Raw genomic sequence first — 25,314 nt, 5'->3', positions numbered from 1 at the left:
AAACTGCTTTGTGCCTTGATACTAACCTGTCTTGAAGCTCTCATGCTTGCAAGCATACCTCGCTGTCGGAACCACGCTGCGCTGATCCCTGTATCCCGCTACCGGATCATCCGCTCTTGCCGAACCTCTCCTCTGCTACATTGCTATTAGTGATAAGTACCCCACAGGGGAAACCTCTATAACTTTCATACTAAAGCTTACACTATCTAGCTCTGCATACTAAGGACTATTACTACATCTGCATTATCTAAGATTGCTAGCTCTTGAGCCTACTACCACCTGTTCTTGCACTGGGTTGATCTCTCTTGTATGTCCACCTGCTACTCTGTCATCTGCTACCATACATGATTGCTAAACCTATCTGCATCCCATCTGCTACTATCTTACTTTCAAGAACATTTCCTTTCAAGTGTCTGTCATCTACCATCTCTACCCAACCTGTCTCTTCAGCCTATCATCACTGTGTTACTATATACATAAGTCACTCTAGGAAACATCTTATTGAGTGTGTGTATTTACTTGCTGAATTGAGATCATCCACACATGATGAGTCATTGAGAGTTGGGATTGGTGTCTCAGCGTTTCTCTACATGACTACTGAAGTGGAATATTTCTGCAGCTGAAAATCCACATCATACATAAAACGCAGGAGCGTTACACTGTATTATCTGGTGCTGCTACAGTGATTGCACAGATTTTCCTGCTCCCGTGCTGCATACTGACCAAAGAGGGTCACTCTTTCTGCACTGCCGCTATCCACAGAATGCCCCATATTATTTTCAATTAATACAAGGCGTTAGCTAAATTGGATGAGGCAGAGAGGAGGGGTCGTGACATCACAATCTCCACCTCTTCAAAGCAAAAATACCTTGTAGTCATTGAAAAAAATACAAGGTGTTCTCAGGTCCCTCAGGTATGAGTCATTTATACTTACATTTTTTCGAGCTGGACCAATTAAAGGATGTAATTATGATCATACTTGGAGTTCAGCTTTAATCAAACCTGGTACACACGCAATCCAGCTAAGTTTCTCCTCTCACATGTTTCACTCAATCGGGGCTTAATCATAAAGAGATGCTTATTCCTTTGTTCTGACTGCTTTAAACTGATTAAAACTTACATTTGTCTGAGCTGGACCACTGTACAGTAAGTATGTAAGTCATATAATACCTGGAGTTCAGCTTTAAAGAGTAAATGTGCTTTTGTTGAGAAAAAGGTGATCCCCTTTTGCTTATTAATGTACATTGCAGAGATTTTAATAACCACTTGACCTCCAGAAGATTTACCCCCCTTCATGACCAGGCCATTTTTTGCAATACAGCACTGTGTTATTTTAACTGACAATTGCGTGGTCATGTAACTCTGTACCCCAAAAAAATGTTTGTCCTTTTTTTTCCGCCCACAAATAGAGCTTTTCTTTTGGTGGTATTTGATTACCTTTGCGTTCTTATTGCGATCCCTCCCTCTCTCTCTCTCCTCATTGGCTCACTGACTTTGATGGACAGCAGTGGACGCCAATAAGGAGTGAGAGTCCCGGAGAGCTGAGTCTCTCATTCAACATTGCTGGATCAAGAAGGGCTCAGGTAAGGGGGGGGGCTGAGGGGGGCTGCTGCACACAGAAGGGTTTTTATCCTAATGCATAGAATGCATTAAGATAAAAACCTTCTACCTTTACAACCAATGAAATTCAAACATGGAGTTATTGGGGTTGATTTACTAAAGGTAAATAAACTGTGCACTTAGCAAGTGCAGTTGCACACATTTTCCCCACAGCTTAGAGAATGTGGTGGATCTCTGCTGATGTTCATCATCCAATCACGCAGAAGCAAAAATGCTTTTTTGAAATTTTGCTTGCAGCTGATTGGGAAATCTAGACAAAGTGAAGTTTCACCACATTACATTTACTAAGGAAAATGAGTGCAACTGCTCTTGCAAAGCACATAGTCTATTTTAAGGTGACCAGATTTTCAAAATGAAATCTGGGAACATTTTTTTTTCTTTTTACTAGTAATGGCAGCAGTCAGCGACTTATAGTGGGACTGAGATATTATGGCAGAAACTAAGTGACACTTTGTGGGGACCAGTGACACTAATACAGTGATCAGTGCTAAAAATGTGCACTGTCATTGTACTAATGACACTGGCAGGGAAGGGGTTAACATCTAGGGCAATCAAAGGGTTAAATGTGTGCTTAACATCTGTTTTCTCACTGTGGGGGAAGTCATTTTACTAAGGGAAGGCATAGATCCCTGTCCCTGCTTTGCAGGAATACAGGATCAATGTCTTCCATACTGACAGACCGGCAGTTTGCCTTTACATAAGCAGACTGTTCTGCCTGTGTACAGAATAATCGGCGTGTGCCCTATACCCCTATACGCGTGACGTCGAAGCCCAACCACAGGCTTTGACTTCCTCAGTAGGGGTCCTCAGTAGTTGACCCCTACTGAGGAAGTCAACGCCTGTGGTTGGGCTTCGACGTCACGCGTATAGGGGACAGAGCCTGCGTGCTGGAAGCTGTCTCTTCCTAGATACCGTTTATGTTGATTGCTATGCGCTTTGGAAGCGCCACCTTTGTGAGTACTATTCCTTTACTCAATAAAGCGGTTTACTGCAACCATACAGAGAGCACTAGATCTCTTCCTTTGTTCCCCCTTTATGTTTATCGGTGAGAATCCCTCTGGAGGTGATAGGCTATCCATAGACTTTACTATCTGAAGGTCCCTGTGTATATACAACGCTGTGATTGACCCAGCAGTGGGTCTATAGTGGAGGTGAGAGACCAATTCACCTGGTGGTGGGATTGCACTAATCACAAAAGCACTAATTAAGTTTTGCACAAGATTCTTTTGGACACGTGGATTCACCGTTTATTTGATTGATTGTTTGGACTTTGGAACATGTATGGACACTGATTTTGAGTTTTATTACACTATGTGTGCACATGACTAGCGCAACACTACTTTTTGGTTTATTTAGTTTACATTGTGTGGTTTAGACACTTTTAGTGTGTGCAGCTGGTCTTTTTATCATTTGTTTATTGCACCATTCACTATTGATATTTTTTTGCGCTGATAGTTTTTGTTATATATCATGGGAAATATAGTTCCAAAACATCTCGGGTGCCAAGGTTCGCCACCACTGCCCTAGTCTATTTGGCTTTAGTAAATCAACCCCACTGAAACATTTGGCCAATTTCCTATTGGCTGACAAGTCAGCACGGCATATTAAATGCTATGCTCACCTGACATTCAATGCACATGGACGTGATAAAGGACTCTCCTGTGGTTCTGACAGTTTCTAATTAAATGATTAATTGACCTCTTTTTGGGGCATGGTCATACCCATGAGAGGTTCGTGAGTCTACGTTACATACTACAGTAAGTAGGACAGGTTAAGATAAGCCTAGATGCACCCTTATTTTGATACAACTGTAGGAACAGGTCCGATGTATCTCCATTCACAATGTTTGAGAGATTATTACATAGCCAGATTCTACCTTTTATCTATGTTTTTTTTTTTTCTTGGTGTCTTTTTCGTCATCTGCCTCCCACCATTTTAGTACATATAGCCGCACTTTCTTTTCCTCTTTACAAATTACCCATAGTGTGTTTTCTTTCTCTCCCTCCCTCCCTGTAACATCTGATGCTCTCCTGTCCTTCCTGTTGAAGGATACAATAGGGTTTTGTCATGGCAACCAGAGCGTTCCCAGTTAGCAGCCCCAGCTTCACTCCCTCCCTCCTTCGCCCTGCCTCTCCCTCCCCCTCTCTCAGGCCTTATCTCCCTGCAGTTTGCCAAGGCTGGCTAGGATCTGTAGGGTGATCCGGGGATGGGCAGCGGGTGCTGTATCCCTTGGCTCTTGCGCATGGCTCTGGATTCCCTGGCTTCGCTCTTGTAGATGCTGCTCCATCATTATCAGGATGAACGTTGCGCTTCAGAATCTCAGCAACAGCGTAAGTGCCACTGGGGGGGGGGTCTATTTTCACTATTGGATGCAAGCTCTGTCTCATCATACATGTACATTGGTGTGTGCAAGCTGATTTCTGGCCTTTACGTACCGCGCACAGATGTGAGGCTTTATTTTTACATATCAGCTGCACAACTGATTTGCTGATATGCTTGCATTCCAATTTTGCATACATAAACATATAACAAAAATGGCATACATCCCGACACATCATGTGATACTGCATAGTATAGGCCACAACTACACATCTTTTTATCCGTAATGTGTCCTTCTATGTTCTTGTTTTTTTTTTTTTTTTACAATGTTTTAAGTCTTGATCATATCTTCGAGAAGGATGCTCCATGTATCTATCCCGTTGAGTAGTATTGCTTTCATATGCAGTTGTCATTCCTATAATAGTTTTTGTCATTCCTATAATAGTTTTTAAAGTTTTAACAGTTTAACTGTTCCATTTCCGCACACATTGCTACTCATATCTGTGTTTCTGGAAACACTTGATTCTAAAGTAATACCTTTAAAGGCTATAAATAAATGCAAATCTTGGTTTATCAAAGCTAGTTCTGGCAAACTTTGGTAAACCATTGAGCATGGCACCTAATCACTTTGCATTCTATGAGATGACAGCAATCAGAATAGTGACAGATTGACACTAATTGATTTATTTGGGTTACATCACTTTTACACATTGCTTTTTATCTTTTAAAACAAGCATTAAGGTCTTTGTTTTTTTGCTTCTGATTTGTACTTATGACACGTCTCTTATTAACAATTATTACATAGATAAAATGACAATGTCTAAGCCAAGAATCCATAGCAAATGAAATGTAGTCGCAAGGGCCTGCCAGATTGCATACAAATTGAAAGTGTTTAGGTTTGACCTCATATTATATGGTTTTGGTAAATCTAAAGAAAAAAGTCTTCAGAAAATCTTATAGTGTGTATGGCCCATTAGTTTAAATGCTTCTCAAGGGCACTTGGTGTGTGGCTTCCTTCCTGTTTAATCCTCAAATTAGTTTAATAGGAGGGAGTACTGTTCAAATTGACCCCCCCCCTTTGTGCAATTTGTCAGCTCCATCTAGTAACAAGGTTAGCGATTATCAGAATCACAGGGGTTCATCAATAACTGCAAAGGATGACAGCGAGGCTGGTCAATAGCACCTTAATGATGGTCTGCATGACCTGTGTGGTGTGTGATGCATTGAGCAGTGTTCCTCTCAGCTTAGGTTGCTGTTTCATTAGGAAAGTTTTAGGCTTCCTACAGGCACTAACGACCTCGGGAAGCTGGTTTGTGCATTATCTGGCCTAGAAACAATTTTTTTAATGAGAGAACATTGTACAGACATACAAGTTTGCACTGGGCACACATGCAGGTTTGTGCCCATGGAGAGGGAAGGGGTGCACTCTACAGCTATCTCCAATTTTTTTTTTTTAATGAAAAATAGTAGTGACAAAAAAATCAAACCTTGATGATCAACAATCCCCCCAAGAAGGCTCAGGCAGATGATCTGCGCCGCAGTCAGAGAAGGCCTAAAGACATACAACTGTCCCCCAATTTGGCTGGATTGGGCAAATATTTTCTTTATCCTCTGTAAATTGTAATTGATGCAAATGAAAAGCTGAAATCAGCTACAGACTATATTATCTGAAAATAAAGAGCATTCTCTGTTTTTGTTGTTTTAAACGTTCCATCCTTATTGGCACAGTGAAGCATTATTTCTCCAGCACATAGCTGAGAGATACTTAATACCTGGATGGATACAGAAAAATATAATGGATATTGTCAGAAATGTGGATAATGTTTAGACACCATGAATAATCTCAGATTATCCTAGCAGGGTTCCTGAATTTCAAGTACAGTTGCAGTGTGGTTAAGTGCAGAGAGGCTGCGGGTTATGCAGTCTTTAGGTACAAAGCCTGAGAGATAAACAGGAATAAATAAATGAGTCTCCACCCAGCTCATGGTTTAGGATGCACATGCAATCTGAAATAAATACATTTCAATGTATAAAGTTCTTCTGCATATCTTAGATATGTCCATTGATTATAAACACCTATCTTTATATTCTAATATCTATTGGGTAAGCAAATTACTTTATATCCCAGATCTTAATTTATTATAGCACACACAGAAAACAGTTTACATCATTACTGACTTACGCAGGATGCAAAGTATAATTATGAAGTAATTTCCTGTGTATGACATAGTAAATTACCAGCTTTTCTAATAGGATACTAAACTATTCTGCATGCTTTTTCTGCTGTTCACGTCACTGGAATAACAAACCTTCAAAGACCACTTTATAGTGTTACATACAAAGCGATTTTTTTATTAAGTACCATGTCATCCATGGTATAGTCATGGTCATTTGCAGAAAAGTGGACGTTATAAACAAAGATTGCCAATGTTGCATCCAAATGTAGCCATTTGTAAATATTCATCTATTTTTCATTGCCTTATATATCTTACATACTCAGACAGTGACTGCTATATGCTGGGACATGGTGCCCAAAGTGCCAGATACAACTGAACAGATGGATATACAGCACATTGGGTGCTGAAGCATCAGCACAGTTGGAGTCCAATTCTCCTAAAGTGTACAGTAAATGTGCATTAATGCATACAAATAGCTTTTATTGAATCTACATTAAAGTCGGCCATGTCACTGGTGCCTTGTTGAAGGGAGACTCCTGAGGGAAACCTTGTACTTGTCTGCCACTTTGATACATATTTAATTTAACCTATTCGTTTTGATGGAGGAATGCTGGTGACACATTTATACAAACTATGAAGTTTTTACCCTGGATTCACACATTTTCTTTTGCATTCAACTGGAATATGTGAATAATGGATGAAAGCTGTGTAACCCATATGTAAAGACATTTATAAATAGACCCCTATTTGTCTGTGCTAGGGTTGCCACCTGTCCCGGATTTACCTGGACAGTCTGGGTTTTGAATCATTTGTCCGGGTTTTAGCCTGCCTAAAAGCCAGACACATTAATCAGATTGGACTGTGGCTTTCAATGCTCCATGGGGCCCATGGGGCCCATGTGGCCTCCCTGTCAAACCTAGACAGGAGGGGTGGTAGGGTTGACATTTACTAGAAATGATCAGCTGTATTTTCCTTCCGCAGCAGCTGAAAGCCTCCTCTTCCTCCCACCAGCATTCAGTGGCTGCACTGCAGGAAGAAAATTCAGCTCATTGGTTCTAGTAAATGCCACCCATGCCAACCCCCCCCCCCCCCCAGTGCTGTCAGGTTCTCTCCTGCAGGCTGCCGGAGAAAGTTTCAGGATGGAGAGTGGGGGAAGGGACCAGTTAATATGTCATTTACCAGCCCCATCCTTTCGTGAATGAACACAGTGACTGGTTGGTTTGTGAATGCATAGGAAGCCACTCAGCAGAGAGCACTTTCCCTTCATTCACTGTCCAGAATGGGACAGGGGAATCTCTGTCTTCGGTCCCTTGCTCTGTCTCAAAAGTGAGACATCAAGGGTCTTTTTAGACCCCTGATATTTCATCAAAGCTCAGAGAAAAGAATAAAAAATAATATTGTAAAAAAAAAAATAAGAAAAAAAATCTAAATAATAATAAAAAAATTAAATGATAAAAATAAAAAACTACTGGCGCCCGTCCACTGCCCTACTGACATCAACATCTGCTCTACTGACACCACCATCTATCCTATTGCATCATACTTTGCGCTGCTGAATCATCCTCTGCCCTACTGACAAAGTCCACTGATATACTAGCTGACACATTCAATGCCCTACTGACACCAACCTCTGCTCTACTGAGACCGCCCTGTGTCCTATTGCATCATCCTCTGCCTTACTGACAAATCCACTGCTATACTGGCTGACACATCCACTGCCCTACTGACACCAACCTCTGTCCAGGGGAGGACTGGGCTGCTCTGATGACCTGTAAAAAGGCTGCACCGCTTCTGCCACAGACATACCTAAAGGATTGCTGGTGAAGAGAAGAAAAAAGTTTCTGCCGCTGACCTACTGGGTGAGGGTTGAAGACAAGGACAGGGAGCAGACCCCCCCCCCCCCCTCCCAGCTAGGATGGTGTAAACTGTCTGAGCAGAGGCCGGTTCCATGCCCCACTGGAGACTTTCCTCCATCTGCCAGCTCCCTCCAACCGCCCCCTGGCTGGATTCAGCCAGTGAGTAGAGAGTACCTGGGATTCAGCCTGGAATAGGTGTCAAGGGGAGGACAGGAATAGGGAGAGTGGGGAGGGGGGGCCGAGTTGCTGCATCATGGGCCTCTGGTTTGTACTTGCCCCCTGGGCCGACAGTCGCCAGTCTGCCCCTGCCTCTGTCCTATTGCATCATCCCCTGTGCTGCTGAATCATCCTCTGCCCTACTGACAAAGTCCACTGCTTTACTACCTGACACATCCACTGCCCTACTGACACTAACCTCTGCTCTACTGAGACCGCCCTGTGTCCTTTTGCATCATTCTCTGCCTTACTGACAAATCCACTGCTATACTGGCTGACACATCCACTGCCCTACTGACACCAACCTCTGTCCTACTGAAATGTCCACTGCTCTACTGACACCATTTCCTGCTCTACTGACACTGTCCATTGCTTTACCAACAACATCCACTGCCCTACTGACATCATCCACTGCTCTACTGCCACTGCCTTACTGACATAGTTCACACTCCATCTACTGCCATATTGACACTGTCCACAGACAGTATACTGCTCTACTGACTGACACTATCCACTTTTAAGGTAGGCTAAGTTCATATTTGTACAGTGTTTTATTGTTTTAATAATCTTAACATATTTTATGGGTACTAGAATGCTTTTGTTTTATTTAACTATGCCCCTTTAAGTCCCTCCCACTATTAACACAATTTGGCCACACCCACTGTTCACTACTCTCCCTGGGGCATCCAAAGGCATCCAAGGTCTCTTACAATCCCATGTTGTATACGCTGCTAAAGTATTCAGGTTTGGATTAAAGCTGAACCCCATTTTTTGCTACACTTTACATCATTTGTTTGGGCCAAGATGGCCCAAATTAACTATGTCCCTCACTAACATTGGAAGCTGCTGGATGTGCTGTATAAATTTTATGTGGCTGAGGCTACATACAGCATACCCCACTGTGTTCCAGGTTCATGCCGAGTCTTCCTGTCTCATGCCCGGAACACAGTAGAGTCTATCTGATTGGCGCTCAAACAATCAGAGAAAGCAATATATTTTAGCAATGAATATAAAGCTTCCTCTGATTAGCTGAGTTAGAGAGGCAGGCTGATGATGTCCCAACCTCTGACTCAGCTAATTATAGGAAGCTTTGTATTCATTGCTAGAGAACATCTCTTTCTCTGATTGGTTGAGCCTCAGCTACATACAGTTTATGCCGCACATACAGCGACCTCACGTTAGTGAGGGACTTAAGTTGTTTGGGCCAGCTTTGGTTAGTGTAGCAGAAGCTGGAGTTCAGCTTTAAAGAGAAGGTGGCAACCCTATTCTGTTAACAATACGAAAAAAAATGTAGAAGAATCTGCGCTCAGACAGCTAGATCAAGAACATTGAAGTCCAAACAAAACAATAAGTGTAGGCAGCCAACTAAATAGCAGATTACAGGCTAAAATAGGCATAGAATAAAAATGTAGTAGCGCCAAAACACTATAAAAATGTAAAACATTCACATAAAGTCCCAAAAGTCCATAAAGAGTGGAGGAGATAGTGTAGACCAGTTCACAAACTCCAACTGTGCAGAAATGGAAAGCCGACACCCAGACGTGGAATAACACCAGCTGCTTACCAGATAATAGGTAATCATGAGCGATGGATAGGACACAAATACGGCATCAATCAAAGGATCAATCTCGCCTTATGGTCACATCAGCCCCATTCAAATAAACAGCCACAATGTTGGGGTAACGATATGGGTAAGGGTCAAACCACCAGATGGAGTATATGGTCACATCAACTCCGATTTACCTCGATAAAAAAGGCAGGACGATAGTGCAGACCGTATGGATAGTTTATTCATTCATAAAATAAAATAATACTCACATTGAAGTGGATACGTAAAAGCATTTAAATGAACCGCGGTATAGGATGGCGTGCTGCTCGTGTGTCGGGTCGCCTGACGCGTGTCGTCAAAACCATGACATCATCAGAGGCGGACCCGACTCCAGACGGCAGCACGCTTAAAAGTACCTCAGCCGGAAATGGCGTAGGCGGAAACTAGCCGCCGTTTGCGTTCCACTCGATCACAAAGCGGAACCGGAAATGACGCGGGCGGAACAATCCGTCCCTGCGTCCTATCAGGCCCCATGTTAAAACCGGAAGAAGCACAGAGGAGACTTAATAGGTCGTAACTATCCGAAAGGAAGTTAGTTGGTCTCCCCCGTCAAAAGCAACTGATTGACTCAGATCGCTATTCAACCGGTAATAATAAGATAACATACCAAGAACGAGTGGAATGCAAATAAAACATAATATTCATGTTAAAAAACATAATAACGATGTGATGTTAACTAAGGCTACAAACTTAACCACTTAAGGTCAAAGAGGAGCCCATACACAATTAGACAATTAAAAACAAATAAAAAACAAAAAAACAAAAACAAGACAAGTGTTAATGATGCCACAATTGACGGAAAAATTGTGTACACATCATACACACAAGTCCTCTTGATGATACACTCTAAAACCATTATAGAAACATATTCCATATGACATAAAAAGGAATATAAAAAATATAATACAAAAAAATTGTGATAACACATAACATAAAAGCCTGCTTTAGCTATTGTTGATGTAACAGTTCACATCCCACTCGACGTTCAACCCCCATGGGGCATAGGTTTTCATATTAAAAATCCAACGAGTTTCCAAACGGGAAATCTCCCGATGGATATGACTGCCCCTCCAATGGGGGGTGAACTTATCGATCCCCCAAATTTTTGTGCCCTTAGGGTTTTTATCGTGACAACTAGCATAGTGTCTAGAGACACTATGATTCGGAAAAGCCTTCCTAATATTTTTTATGTGCTCCCTCACCCTCACTGTCAAAGTCCTTTTAGTGCGGCCTATATATTGTAGGCCACACGGACATTGCAGGAGATAGACAACATTGGTGGAGGAGCATCCAATAAAGGGCTTAATAGGATGTATCCTGGAGGTGGCTGTAGATGTAACCTCGCAGAATTTCCTGCCTACAAGGGAGTTGACCTTACAAACCGAACACCTTCTACACGGATAATATCCGGTTAGGGTGTGAAAGAAGGGTAGTTGTTCCGGTTTATCCAAAACATTCGGAGCAATCTGAAGACGTAACGGCTCCACACCCCTGAACACTACCGGTGGAACTTCAGGGAGTTGGGGGCCCAGCACCTTATCATTGGGACTTTATGTGAATGTTTTACATTTTTATAGTGTTTTGGCGCTACTACATTTTTATTCTATGCCTATTTTAGCCTGTAATCTGCTATTTAGTTGGCTGCCTACACTTATTGTTTTGTTTGGACTTCAATGTTCTTGATCTAGCTGTCTGAGCGCAGATTCTTCTACATTTTTTTTCGTATTGTTATCTGATTACCCAATTATTTGCAGCTGGACGGCAATATGGATATTTTCACATTTAGAAGTAAATGTGTTGTTGATGCCAGTGATGTCTTCAATGATTTGGAGGAACCCTCTGTGACGGATTTAGGGGGGTCCTTCCTTAGATTGAAGAACATCATGATTTCCGAAATACACACAAAATGGGACATAGCCCTTCTCGACAAATATCTAGAATTGGGCATGGTCCCGCGTAGCCTCAGGTGGGAGGTCAGCCCACAGGAGGATGAAAAAGATACAATGGTTTGGGCTAAGTATTTCAATGACGCTGGATTGAACATGCTTAGGTTCTTAGTCAGCAGAAAAAAGGTTAAACTGGTCAGATTGGATGAGGAAATCCTGGCCTTGAAAACTTCTATGGCCTCTTCCATCGAAAGTTTGGAATTTGTCAACAGATCCAACGCCCTGAAAAAGGTTCTTGAAAAGGAAGAATCTGACCAGAAAACCAAAAATAAAAAGAAGTACCTTAGGGACTTAGGTGATTATAAGTCCAATTTAATCTTCAAATGGCAGAAAAAACAGGAGGAGATGCAGGCTGAGGCAGCGAGTCAACCCACTGCATCATTGCCTGTTCCCCTCTCTCAAACAGTTTTTCCCACAGTAGCATCACCGCGTACACCCCTGACGCCTACACGACGTGAATGGGTGCAAATCCCAGGAAGGGGTAGAGGACGTGGTAAAAATAAGAGGGGCAAAGGTGCCAGACCCCCAAACAATTCCCAAGTGATGGAGTACCAACGCGATGGTTATTACCATGAACAGAATGATTATCGCCAGAGTCACACTTATTATGGTTCACCACGTAGAGATGATAGGGCATCATATAATCGTTTCGCTCCATTGGATCAAGGAGACGATTATTATGATGATAGGTACATCACTAATCATCCACAACATCAGTGGAATGGTGGTGGACGTGGGGTACAACAACAAAGACCACAGGGGGATTTTCACAATCCCAGTCAATACAGACAACAGGACGGAAAACAAAGAGAGGGACCAGAGGGGGGAGGCGGACCAGGCAAAAAAAGAAAAATGCATTGAGGGATGCAGGGATTTTTAACCTGAGTTCTGCTGACCTCTCCGATAATGAAAAATTGGTTCTTGGACACGGCCTGAAGTATGCCCCTACCAAACCTTTAGATAGGTTTGGACTTTTTATGGATGTACATAAGTACATCCGTAAAATGAACATTAAAAGGTATGTCATGTCTAAGCCCATCAGAGATAATAGACTTGTCAACGGGGGGATTAGACACTCAGGACTTTCCAATGCCTCACTCTTTAACCCCCCTGGTTTCATGGCTCCATCTATAGGGGTGTTTAAGGACTTGGTCCTTAAGGATGTAGAGGCTTTACAAATTAGGAAAGACAGGAATGAATTTCGGTTCAATGAGGGTCTCAAATCCCTCAAGAAAAGAAATGACATCGTTGTCAGACCTGCTGACAAAGGGGGGGGTATTGTCGTTCTGGACAAATCCTCCTATTATGCAGAAATGAATAGGTTACTCTCTGATACGGACACTTATAGTCCACTCCTGTTTAATCCTACAAACCGGTACAAAAAGGATTTATCAACTCTTATTGATCAGGGGTATCAGGACAATATTATCAACAAAAAAGAGAGGTCGTTTTCGGTACCTGTGGCTCCGAGGGTGCCCGTTCTATATTACCTCCCAAAGGTGCATAAGAACGCCCTCAATCCGCCTGGACGCCCTATAGTGAGCGGAATAGACTCCGTCACTAGTAGGGTTGGGAGGTATATAGACGGGTACCTACAGCCGATCGTTACCAATACCCCTTCTTACTTAAGAGATTCCACTCAAGTTTTGAATATTTTGGAACGGGTTGAATGGAGGGAGGGATATCTGCTGGCTACAGCGGACGTCACCTCCCTCTACACTATCATCTCCCATGAACATGGCCATCAAGCTGTTCAGACCTTTTTGGAAAGAGATGACTCCCTGATTTCATCACAAAGGGAGTTCATCCTTTCATTACTCAGTTTCGCCATGCAACATAACTACTTTTGGTTTGGCGGCTCCTTTTTCTTGCAAAAGAGGGGAGTCGCCATGGGTGCCAAATATGCACCGTCCATGGCGAATCTTTTTATGGCCAAGTGGGAGGAGGACGTCATCTATGGCCGACCGAGACCCCAATTGGTCCTCTGGAGGCGTTATATTGATGACGTCCTCCTCCTATGGGATGGCGATAGAGGGTCTTTGGATAGTTTTATCAACGAACTCAATTCCAACATGCTGGGAATTGTACTTCAGCATGAGGTTAGTGAGAATAAGATCAACTTCCTCGACCTAACCATAGAGATCAAGGATGGTGCAGTTGTGACTAGTACATTTTTTAAACCGACTGATCGGAATGGGTACATCGAGCAGGGAAGTTGTCACCACCCTTCCTGGCTGCGCTCTGTACCAGGCTCACAACCAGGCTCTGATCTTGAAAGATAAATTCCTTGACAAAGGGTATGATGAGGTTGACCTGAATATGGTGTTGCAGGAAGTGGAGAACATTGATAGGTCTATCTTGTTACAGAAGCAGCCCAAAGAACAAGATGATTCGAATCGTTTTGGTTTCTCCTTTATCACTACTTATTCGAAGCAGTACAGGGATGTTAAACGCATTTTTAAAAAACATTGGAATATCCTCCAAAATGATAAGGTGCTGGGCCCCCAACTCCCTGAAGTTCCACCGGTAGTGTTCAGGGGTGTGGAGCCGTTACGTCTTCAGATTGCTCCGAATGTTTTGGATAAACCGGAACAACTACCCTTCTTTCACACCCTAACCGGATATTATCCGTGTAGAAGGTGTTCGGTTTGTAAGGTCAACTCCCTTGTAGGCAGGAAATTCTGCGAGGTTACATCTACAGCCACCTCCAGGATACATCCTATTAAGCCCTTTATTGGATGCTCCTCCACCAATGTTGTCTATCTCCTGCAATGTCCGTGTGGCCTACAATATATAGGCCGCACTAAAAGGACTTTGACAGTGAGGGTGAGGGAGCACATAAAAAATATTAGGAAGGCTTTTCCGAATCATAGTGTCTCTAGACACTATGCTAGTTGTCACGATAAAAACCCTAAGGGCACAAAAATTTGGGGGATCGATAAGTTCACCCCCCATTGGAGGGGCAGTCATATCCATCGGGAGATTTCCCGTTTGGAAACTCGTTGGATTTTTAATATGAAAACCTATGCCCCATGGGGGTTGAACGTCGAGTGGGATGTGAACTGTTACATCAACAATAGCTAAAGCAGGCTTTTATGTTATGTGTTATCACAATTTTTTTGTATTATATTTTTTATATTCCTTTTTATGTCATATGGAATATGTTTCTATAATGGTTTTAGAGTGTATCATCAAGAGGACTTGTGTGTATGATGTGTACACAATTTTTCCGTCAATTGTGGCATCATTAACACTTGTCTTGTTTTTGTTTTTTTGTTTTTTATTTGTTTTTAATTGTCTAATTGTGTATGGGCTCCTCTTTGACCTTAAGTGGTTAAGTTTGTAGCCTTAGTTAACATCACATCGTTATTATGTTTTTTAACATGAATATTATGTTTTATTTGCATTCCACTCGTTCTTGGTATGTTATCTTATTATTACCGGTTGAATAGCGATCTGAGTCAATCAGTTGCTTTTGCCGGGGGAGACCAACTAACTTCCTTTCGGATAGTTACGACCTATTAAGTCTCCTCTGTGCTTCTTCCGGTTTTAACATGGGGCCTGATAGGACGCAGGGACGGATTGTTCCGCCCGCGTCATTTCCGGTTCCGCTTTGTGATCGAGTGGAACGCAAACGGCGGCTAGTTTCCGCCTACGCCATTTCCGGCTGAGGTACTTTTAAGCGTGCTGCCGTCTGGAGTCGGGTCCGCCTCTGATGATGTCATGGTTTTGACGACACGCGTCAGGCGACCCGACACACGAGCAGCACGCCATCCTATACCGCGGTTCATTTAAATGCTTTTACGTATCCACTTCAATGTGAGTATTATTTTATTTTATGAATGAATAAACTATCCATACGGTCTGCACTATCGTCCTGCCTTTTTTATCGAGGTAAATCGGAGTTGATGTGACCATATACTCCATCTGGTGGTTTGACCCTTACCCATATCGTTACCCCAACATTGTGGCTGTTTATTTGAATGGGGCTGATGTGACCATAAGGCGAGATTGATCCTTTGATTGATGCCGTATTTGTGTCCTATCCATCGCTCATGATTACCTATTATCTGGTAAGCAGCTGGTGTTATTCCACGTCTGGGTGTCGGCTTTCCATTTCTGCACAGTTGGAGTTTGTGAACTGGTCTACACTATCTCCTCCACTCTTTATGGACTTTTGGGACTTTATGTGAATGTTTTACATTTTTATAGTGTTTTGGCGCTACTACATTTTTATTCTAACCCTATTCTGTGCCACTACCTTTTTTCATAATACCAACTAGGGACAGAACGATTATTGGCAAGGCCGATATATCGAGGGCCGATATTCACTTTCCCCGATATATCAGTATCGGCCCCGGAACTGGCCGATATTGCCGATATTTTTGTGACGTCATTCTGCCTTCTTAGGCCGCCTCCCTCGCCTTGGACAGCCTCGTCTGGAGTCGGGACTAATCTCATGGGAGTGTATCACAGTAGACTAAAATGATTACAATAAATCCTATGTGGTATACAGATGTGGTTAGCCCAGTTACTTTTACATGAAATTGCTGCATGAAAATGTAGACCTGAAGCTCAATTCCAGGCAAATAAACAAAATTATCATTTGCAGTGGTGATGCATCTGCACTGCAGGGGTTATTTGCTTGTTTATCTCAGGGAAATAATAAAAGGAGATACACATACCTGATCCTCCACTCCTCCCGCAGCTAGGCTGGCCCTGCAGCTTTTGCACATCCCACGGTCTAGGGTCCTGATGTCAATAAAACCAGACTAGGGTCAATAGCCCAGCTCTGGACATGAGGATGCTGAGGGACAGTTCACTGTGGGATTGTGGGGGGAGCGCCACTTGCCAAGGCAGTAGAGGATCAGATATATAAAACTGTTTTGTCTCTCCCCTAGATAAAATGAGCTTTAATCCTTGCAATGCATGTACAGCCTCACTGATTGGTATACAGTACAAAGGGAAACAGTCCACATGTGAACCTGACCAAAACTTTAGATGCTTAACCACTTTACCACCGGAGGATTTTGCTGTCTTACGTCTGGGCCACTTTTTGCGATTCGGCACTGTGCGAATTTAACTGACAATTGTGCGGTCATGCAACGCCATACCCAAACGAAATTTATGTCCTTTTTTCCCACAAACAGAGCTTTCTTTTGGTGGTATTTGATCACCTGTGCGATTTTTACTTTTTGCGCTATAAACAAAAAAAGAGCGACAATTTTGAAAAAAATAACAATATTTTTCACATTTTTTTATATGAAATTCCCCCCAAAAATGTAAAAATCAATTTTTTTTTATCATTTTAGGCCAATTTGTTTTCTGCTACATATTTTTGGTAAAAAAAATCACAATAAGCGTATTTTGATTGGTTTGCGCAAAAGTTATTGCGTTTACTAACTAAGGGAAAGATTTCTGTAATTTTTGGTGGGTTTTTTTAACGAGTAATGGCGGCGATCTGCGATTTTTTTTTTGCGGGACTGCGACATTGCGGCAGACAGATTGGACCCTTGACTGACATTTTTGACACTTTTGGGAGTACCAGTGACATTACTACAGTAATCAGTGCTATAAATATGCACTGTTACTGTAAAAATGACACTGGCAGGGAAGGGGTTAATTTTTATTGGTGATCAAGGGGTTAATGTATGCCTGGTGCTTACTGACGTGTGTGGGGGGAGGGGACTGAGTGACACAGGGACAGATCGCATGTTCAGCTATGCTGAACCCTGCAATCTGACCCTGCCTGTCACTTAGGAGATCCTGATTGTTGTGTAAACAAAGCGGGCGGATCTCCACACTCGATTCCCCCGATGATCGTGATCACCGCCGCTCCTCCCCTGGCCCGACTCCCGCTGTGACTGAATACAGCGGGAGCGAGCCTCCAGCAGCGCGCACGCGCCGCCGAGAGAGGGGAATGTCTGGCGACGTAGGTCTACGTCGCCAGACGTTATCGAGCCACTTTGCTGCAGTAGAGCTCTAGTGAGCAGCGGCAAAGTGGTTAAACAAAAAAATCTCCACTGTAAACTGCTCCTCTCTGCCGCCACTTGAAGCCCGGGTGCCAAGGGTCCTACAAGCTCTCTGCTCACAGACTAGATGCTGAAAATTGAAGCCACTGCACAGCGGAGGGATCACTAATATCCATGTTATGTGCATGGGATAGCAATAAGAACGTAGCAGTCATGTGAAACGCGTCTACTGTCCTACCCTGCTGTAGCTTGTACCACTTATGGTAATAAAGAACTTTTCTTCATTGGATTTGGTGGTGGTGTGCGACCATTTTCTTCTTTCATAGCCATAAGCTTGACATTGACAGTCCCTGCCTTGGAACCACTCTAACGCATTTCACCCAATAGGGCTTAGTTGTAATCCTGGTTGTGGTCCCAAAGGAGGGACTGTCAGTGTAAAGCTTGTGGATATCCCATGCATATAATATTATATATTACATATAATATAGATACTAGTGATCCCTCTTCTGTGTGGTGGCTTCCTTTTTTGACCAAATCTTGCTAAGGAAAAATGAAAAAATAATTTTTGCAAAGTAACATTGGATGGTGAATATCAGTAAAGGTGCTTTTAACAAACTGCATTCCATGTTCACCAGAATTTCTAAAAACTACCAGAGCTGCCAGTTTGTAAGATGAGACCAAGCTGCCACAGCTTTCCATTATTCCTGTTTAAATAGTTGGGTCTTTATGTCTTACATTTTCTTTTGTATTGATGTGTATTTTTTCCTTGTAGCATTCTTACAATGCTATTCCAAGAATTAGCAGAGCCAATATAAACTGAAGCTAATAGTAACTGACAGGCCAACTACAATTAGATCCACATAACCAGGATAAATTAGTGTAGTTTGGCAGCAATTTCCAGACTCAGCTCTGTTCTGTTTCTCCCTAAGCCTGCCTCCTATTGTGCAAACATCATACTGTACTTTTCTGAAGAATTGGAGGCGTCACTTTGAAATATGCATGGAATAATTGGGGCCCCAAAACCAAACAATAATGCCTCTGTAATAGCCTGCAGGGAATTAGATATAGTAATTTGTTCAGAACCACAGGGCCTTCTTCTGTTCTATATAGACTTGTACATATGGATAAAAGCTATAGAAGATAAGTCAATGGCCTCCAACCTCCAAACACTTTAACCTGGGCCAGAATCTACACTACAGTTTAAAATATAACACCCAAATGAACATACAGTTTAGAGACTACAACAAACCAAATACATACAATTATTACAACAACAATAATGTTTTAATATTATCTCAATTAAATGTAAAAGAGAGATGTGTCAAGATTATTTATTGTACACAGATATAAGACAATAAAATACCATGGAAATAAATAACCCTAATAAAGGACCTACATAGCACCCTGAAAAACTTGATAGAGCTGCCCAGTTTTCAGTAAATGATAATACTGTTAAAGTATATGTAAGCCCTCCCCTTGAAAAACAACCCATTCAGTTTAAAATAGAAATAAAAGGCAAAACATTTGTGTATAAATATAAAAAAAATGATATAAATAGCTTATAAATACCCCCCTTTTTTTTATTTATAAGTGATCACATAATTCTCAGCTTTATAAGGAGCTCAGGGAGCTGGGGGAGGAGAAACAGCAGCACACTGGTCTTCCCGGTGTATAGCTGTACAGGAGGGAGGGGTGTCAGGATAAGTCTATTCATTAAAGGAGATCAGGCTGAGCTCTCAGCACAGCTAGTAAACTGGCCACACTGTGCTCTCCTGCCTAGTGTTGTCAGTTTTTAATAGGAAAGCAGAGGAAATGACAGCAACACCAGGGATTTCGCACAAAGGAAGCAATACAAAAAGAACAGGAGACTTTTTCATACAAGTACATGTTTCAGTAGGCACATATCAGGAATTTGAAATGGATGGTTTACATATTCTTTAACCACTTACCGACCGGTCACGTTGACCGTACTGCGGCAAAGGGGCTCGATATCGTCCAGCGACGTACACCTACGTCGCTGGACACCTCCCCTTGTGGGCGGCACGCGAGCGCTGCCGGAGGCTCGCTCCCGCTGTATTCAGTCACAGCGGGAGTTGGGCCAGGGGAGGAGCGGCGGTGATCGAGTGTGGAGATGCGCCCGCTTGTGTAAACAAAGCGGGTGGATCTCCTAAGTGACAAACAGTGACAGATTGCAGGATTCAGCATAGCTGAACCTGCGATCTGTGTCTGTGTCACACAGTCCCCTCCCCCCACACACGTTAGTAAGCACCAGGCATACATTAACCCCTCCCTCTCCAATAAAGTTAACCCCTTCCCTGCCAGTGTCATCTTTACAGTAACAGTGCATATTTATAGCACTGATTACTGCAGTAATGTCACTGGTACCCCCAAAAGTGTCAAAAATGTCAGTCAAGGGTCCGATCTGTCCGCCGCAATGTCGCAGTCCCGCAAAAAAAATCGTAGATCGCTGCCAGATCGCCACCTTTACTAGTTAAAGAAAAAAACAATAAAAATGACATAAATTTCCCGTAGTTAGTAGCTGCAATAACTTTTGCGCAAACCAATCAAAACACGCTTATTGCGATTTTTTTTACCAAAAATATGTAGCAGAAAACATATTGGCCTAAAATGTTAAAAAATTTTGATTTATACATTTTTTTGGGGGGGAATTTCATATAAAAAAATATGTGAAAAATATTGTTATTTTTTCAAAATTGTCGCTCTTTTTTTGTTTATAGCGTAAAAAGTAAAAATCGCACAGGTGATCAAATACCACCAAAAGAAAGCTTGTGGAGAAAAAAAGGACATAAATTTGATTTGGGTACAGCATTGCATGACCGCGCAATTGTCCGTTAAAGTAATGCAGTGCCGAATCGCAAAATATGGCCTGGTCAGGAATGGGGTAAAATCTTCCGGTCTTAAAGCGGTTAAAAATACCCTCATTGAGAACTTTTTTGTCAAAGACATGTAGCTAAATACATTTTGGCCTAAATATATGACAAAAATTGAATATATTGGATATTTTTTAACTGTCAAAGTAGAAAAATATTGTTGTTTTTTCAAAATTGTTGCTTTTTTTTTATTAATATCGCAAAAAATGAAAATCGCACAGGTGATCAAATACCACCAAAAGAAAGCTCTGTTTGTGGGGAAAAAAAAAAGATGTAAATTTAGTTTGGGTACGGCGTTGCATGACCGCGCAATTGTCAGTTAAAGTCACACAGTGCCGAATCGCAAAAAGTGGCCTGGACGTAGGACAGCAAAATCCTCTGGTGGTAAAGTCGTTAACAGCAAACCACACACATATGTGTAAAGTAATTGTGTAGGATGTGGACGTGGTCAAGAAATCGAAAAATAACAGTGGGATAGGTCCAATTCATAATATCAAAAAATCATCACACAGTACAGATAACATATCACAAAAATATTTTTAACTCAAACAATAAATAAAACTACATTTGCCACATCCCCTATTTTTGAACAGGTAGTGGAGTGCTCTCTCCTAAATACTATACCTAACTAAACTACTAAAGAAAGAACAAGGAGAACATATGCGCACTCAAATAACAAAAACGTTATTACCAAAAATATGGATATTCCTTACCAACATAACCAGCCACCCTCCGTCCTATTATATGTAACACAGACAATTGTCTAAAAATTCCCCTGGTAGACTAATCAGTTAGTGATACCATGGGGCATGTATCCAGAAGGGAATACATATGTTCTGTATTTCAAGCCTCCATTCCCCGATTCATGCTAAACTGGACCCCTGTATTGTACAAGACAAGTTGGCACATACGTGGATAGTTCTGCACACCATGGCAATTTAACAATCCCCCTGCTATGTGTTCAAAACGCACGAGTGTGCGATGTGTTGCGGGTGTCAATGTATTCCTAATGAAACCCCAAACGCAGTTCATAATTGTAGTGTGTTTGCCTGTACTGGATTGCATGGTACCATAGTACCATAGTACCATGCAATCTGATGCAGTGCATTTTTTGAAAAGTAATGCATGCACTACTTTTGCTGTGATTTTAGACCACTCAAATGAATGATCTGAAAATCGCATCTCACTGAATTGAACAGGAACAGGAACCGCATTCCTGTGCGATTCAGGTATGAACCGGCCCTGAGGGTTAAAGCTCAAAAATCGATGGGTCCATGTGACAACTCATGGTAGAAAGTCTGGCACGGTTTCCCTTTGTCATAGCAAAAAGGAATATTTAAAGCAGAGTTCCACCCAAAAATGGAATTTCCGCTTTAAGGCCTCCTGACCCCCTGACATGCCACTTTTGGCATGTCACTTTTTTGGGGGGGGAGTGGGTACCTAGTTTTGACAGGTACCCTCTCCCACTTCTGCTTGGGCCACCTAGGTGGCTAGAGCGGAAGTTCTCCTTTCCCCTCCATCCCTGCAATCTTCTGGGACACGTCACAGGTCCCAGAAGATTGCCCGTCCACTCAGGACGCGCAGCATGATTTGCGCATGCGCAGTGCGCACCCGGCTGTGGAGATGTCACAGTCGGGTGCCCACACTAGAGATGCCGCGCCGCGGGGTGAAGAGGGAGAGAACCGAGGCTCCCGCTAGCCGCATCGCTGGACCGTGGGACAGGTGAGTGTGTGTTTATTAAAAGTCAGCAGCTACACTTTTTGTAGCTGCTGATTTTTAATAAACACAAAAACGGCTGGAACTCGGCTTTAACTAGATAGACCTTGTATGTTATGCTTTGGACTGGGAATAATTGCAACATTGTATTTGTGAGGAAAAACATTTCATCTCAATATGTAGTTGTACTTTTACTGCAACCATTCACCAGCAAAGCCATTGAGGAGGACCAACACCGGTTCTATTTATTCAAGGTTTCAACAGATAGCAATTTACAATCCAGAAGATATGCAATCAGCATCTTCCCACATACATGCCCCACCTGGGATTACACAATCAATGTTTTTTCCATCTAGTTTCTAGTATGTGATCACCAGTTCAGATAAAGGTAGGTGCAAGTTACAGTGTACCATGGGATTAACGTCAGGCAAATACAGTACATAATCAATATAAAGAAATAAGTCCTCTCTCCACATACATGCACCGATTATAAACATCTGTTCCACTTAAATGACAAATAACATCATACATGCACCAACTGGGAGTGTACAATCAATCTTTCTCCATCCAATTTCTAGTAGATGATTACCAGTTCATATGAAGGTAGGTGCAAGCTACGGTGCCGCAAAGGTTGCCTTTATTAGTAAGTATAGGCCAATATATAATCAATGTAGAGACAGTGAGTTCTCCTTCCAAATAGATTCATAGATTACCAATCCATGTAAAATCACAAATATTTTTCCTTAAAGTGATATTAAAGGCAGCTTATTTTTCTTTAAATATGTAGCACCCTACAGGTAGGTGATAGGGAAATGTATATGGGCTGAAATTGTATAGAGAGCTTCCGGTAGACTGTACGGTTTATTGGAATTCTGTGACGGAGTGGAAGATGGTCTAGTGAAATTTAAGGAGGATTATTTTGGAGTTCATTGGATATATACTGGAGTTGGTGCATATCCTGGTTTCGGGTGTCCATGATTCTGATGTCCTGTATCCGCTTTAGCTGACCCCCTATAACTTAAGGGGTCCACTCCATCCGGTAAGCCTTGAATACTCACCGGGTGTTCCAGCTTTTTGGTGGAGGTGTATAAAATTATCAAGTGTCACTTCTATTGGTACCATCTACTATTTGGATATTCATTGCCATCACTATGGACTTTATTTATAAATGATGGACTTATGATCACTTTTGCTTCACTATATATGTATATATTTTTTTTTGGTTTGAAAATTATTTTATATACACCATATATTTTTGTCTCGCACATAAGGTTTATTTTTGCACTAGTGATTAATTGAGCGCAATTTCATTTTTAGCAATATTTATTTTTCTCAAATGTATAGTGGGCCTTGTCTGCCTAACAGCAGGGCCATGATTTCTTTTTGGTAGGGTGTCATGGTTTCCAGATGTGCCTGCTGAGAGGGGAGTCTCCCCACTGGTACCAGTGAGAGGCTTCTCATAGGGCGGTGGAGGAAACCCAATCAGCGGACACATTCAGGCTTGTAACTACCCCAGAAGGCAGATTATGCCAAAAGAGATTCTGGGAGTGGGTATAAGTTTGTGGGAAGTGCATGACAGGTTGTCTTTGGCGGGAAGCAGAGTCCCAGGAGGGAGAGAACGGCTGTCTCTCCTCCTGTCTGAGGAAACGGATGTCTCGGGGTGTCACCTGAGAATCCAGAGAGTGCTGAGTTGAGCTGAGGGGGATCCGGTGTGCTGAGAACCTGCGGAGAGCGAGAGGGGGTCCAGTCCCAGGAAAGCCTACACAGGTCGTGAGTACTGAAGATTGCCCCTGTGGGTCTGCCTGTGTTAGAGGGGACCACTCCGGAGAAGGTTCTAGGATCCAGATATCAGCTAGCTGTAAAGGGAGTACCTAGGTTGAGGACCCTGAAGTGACAGTGTATAGTGTCTTAGTTGAGAGTTGCAGCCATACTGGAATTCATATCAATCTACCTCAAGCCAGTGCAAGGCTGGAGGAAGAAGTCAGTGACTTTGCAGTGCAGCAGTGTTAGAAGCTCATTATTCTATAGTCCTGGATCTTCTGGACTCAAAGTCGAGGATTCAGCACTTCCTTCAAGTTACAGTGTGTTCTGAGCGTCAGTGAGCGTTGGCTAGCGTCGGCTGGCGTCAAGGCAGCGTTAACAGACAGTTTCTGAGAAAGTCCCAAGCTGTACTTAGTTGAGCCTAAGGAGTATCCCACTCATTCCCTTCTCCCATCCCCTTAAATACAATAAAACCACAAAACAAAGATGCCGGAGTTGTCAATGTCTCAGTTCTCACACCCAGGGTCGTAGCTCACAAGGGCTGGAGAGGTAACCGGTAACCATGGCAGACCCATATCAGGCCCAATGCCTGGAAAACCTGCTACAAATAACATATTATACTTACAAGATCTGTGCAGTGGTTTTGAACAGACCCTGATTCTTTTCATCTTGGATCCCTGCCAGCGTCCCTGGCCCCTCCCTCCTGACGTGTGCCCCCAATAGCAAGCAGCTTGCTTTGGGGGCACATGAGCAGGCTTGCAACCTAGCTGCTACTCTGTGCGTCCATTCACACACAGAGCGCAGCTCGGCCCGCCCACCCTGGCCCACCTCTCTTCTCATTGGCTCACCTCTCTTCTCATTGGCTGAATGGCTGTGACTGCTGTCTCAGCCAGAGAGGATGAAGAGACCCGGGAGAGGGCCACTGCTCTCACATACATTGCTGGATCAAGATGGGGCTCAGGTAAGTCTAAGGTTGGGTGGGGGCTGCTGCACACAGAAAGTTTTTTTACCTTCATGCATAGAATGCATGAAGGTAAAAAACCTTGAGCCTTTATAACCACTTTACATCAAGTGGAACCTGTGCTTCTGAATCTTTCCAGCATATATGATCATGCTCCCACCAGTAAGTACATATTGCAGAGTGGTTCAATGGTCATTTACACAGTGGGCTGCATTCCCACATTTGCAGACAAAATATGAATGGGAATGCATAAAATATTACTTATCATTC

At 42.6% G+C, this 25,314-nt stretch overlaps 1 protein-coding gene across 1 annotated transcript in view; it reads left to right on the top strand.

The window, feature by feature from the left end:
• The first annotated feature begins 3,695 nt into the window (after positions 1-3,695).
• The window catches only part of ECE2 (endothelin converting enzyme 2), a 91,178-nt gene continuing 69,559 nt past the window's right edge, over positions 3,696-25,314 (top strand). Inside the window, exon 1 of the mRNA XM_082251765.1 lies at positions 3,696-3,950. Within this exon, the coding sequence (XP_082107891.1) occupies positions 3,918-3,950 (33 nt within the window). The 5' untranslated portion in view covers positions 3,696-3,917. The remainder of the gene's footprint in view (positions 3,951-25,314) is intronic.

This window comes from Pelophylax lessonae (genome assembly GCF_965119305.1).
Source record: "Pelophylax lessonae genome assembly, chromosome: 3".
Taxonomy (NCBI): domain Eukaryota; kingdom Metazoa; phylum Chordata; class Amphibia; order Anura; family Ranidae; genus Pelophylax; species Pelophylax lessonae.
Note: the sequence above shows the minus strand (reverse complement) of the source record. Positions and strands in the feature narration are given on the sequence as shown.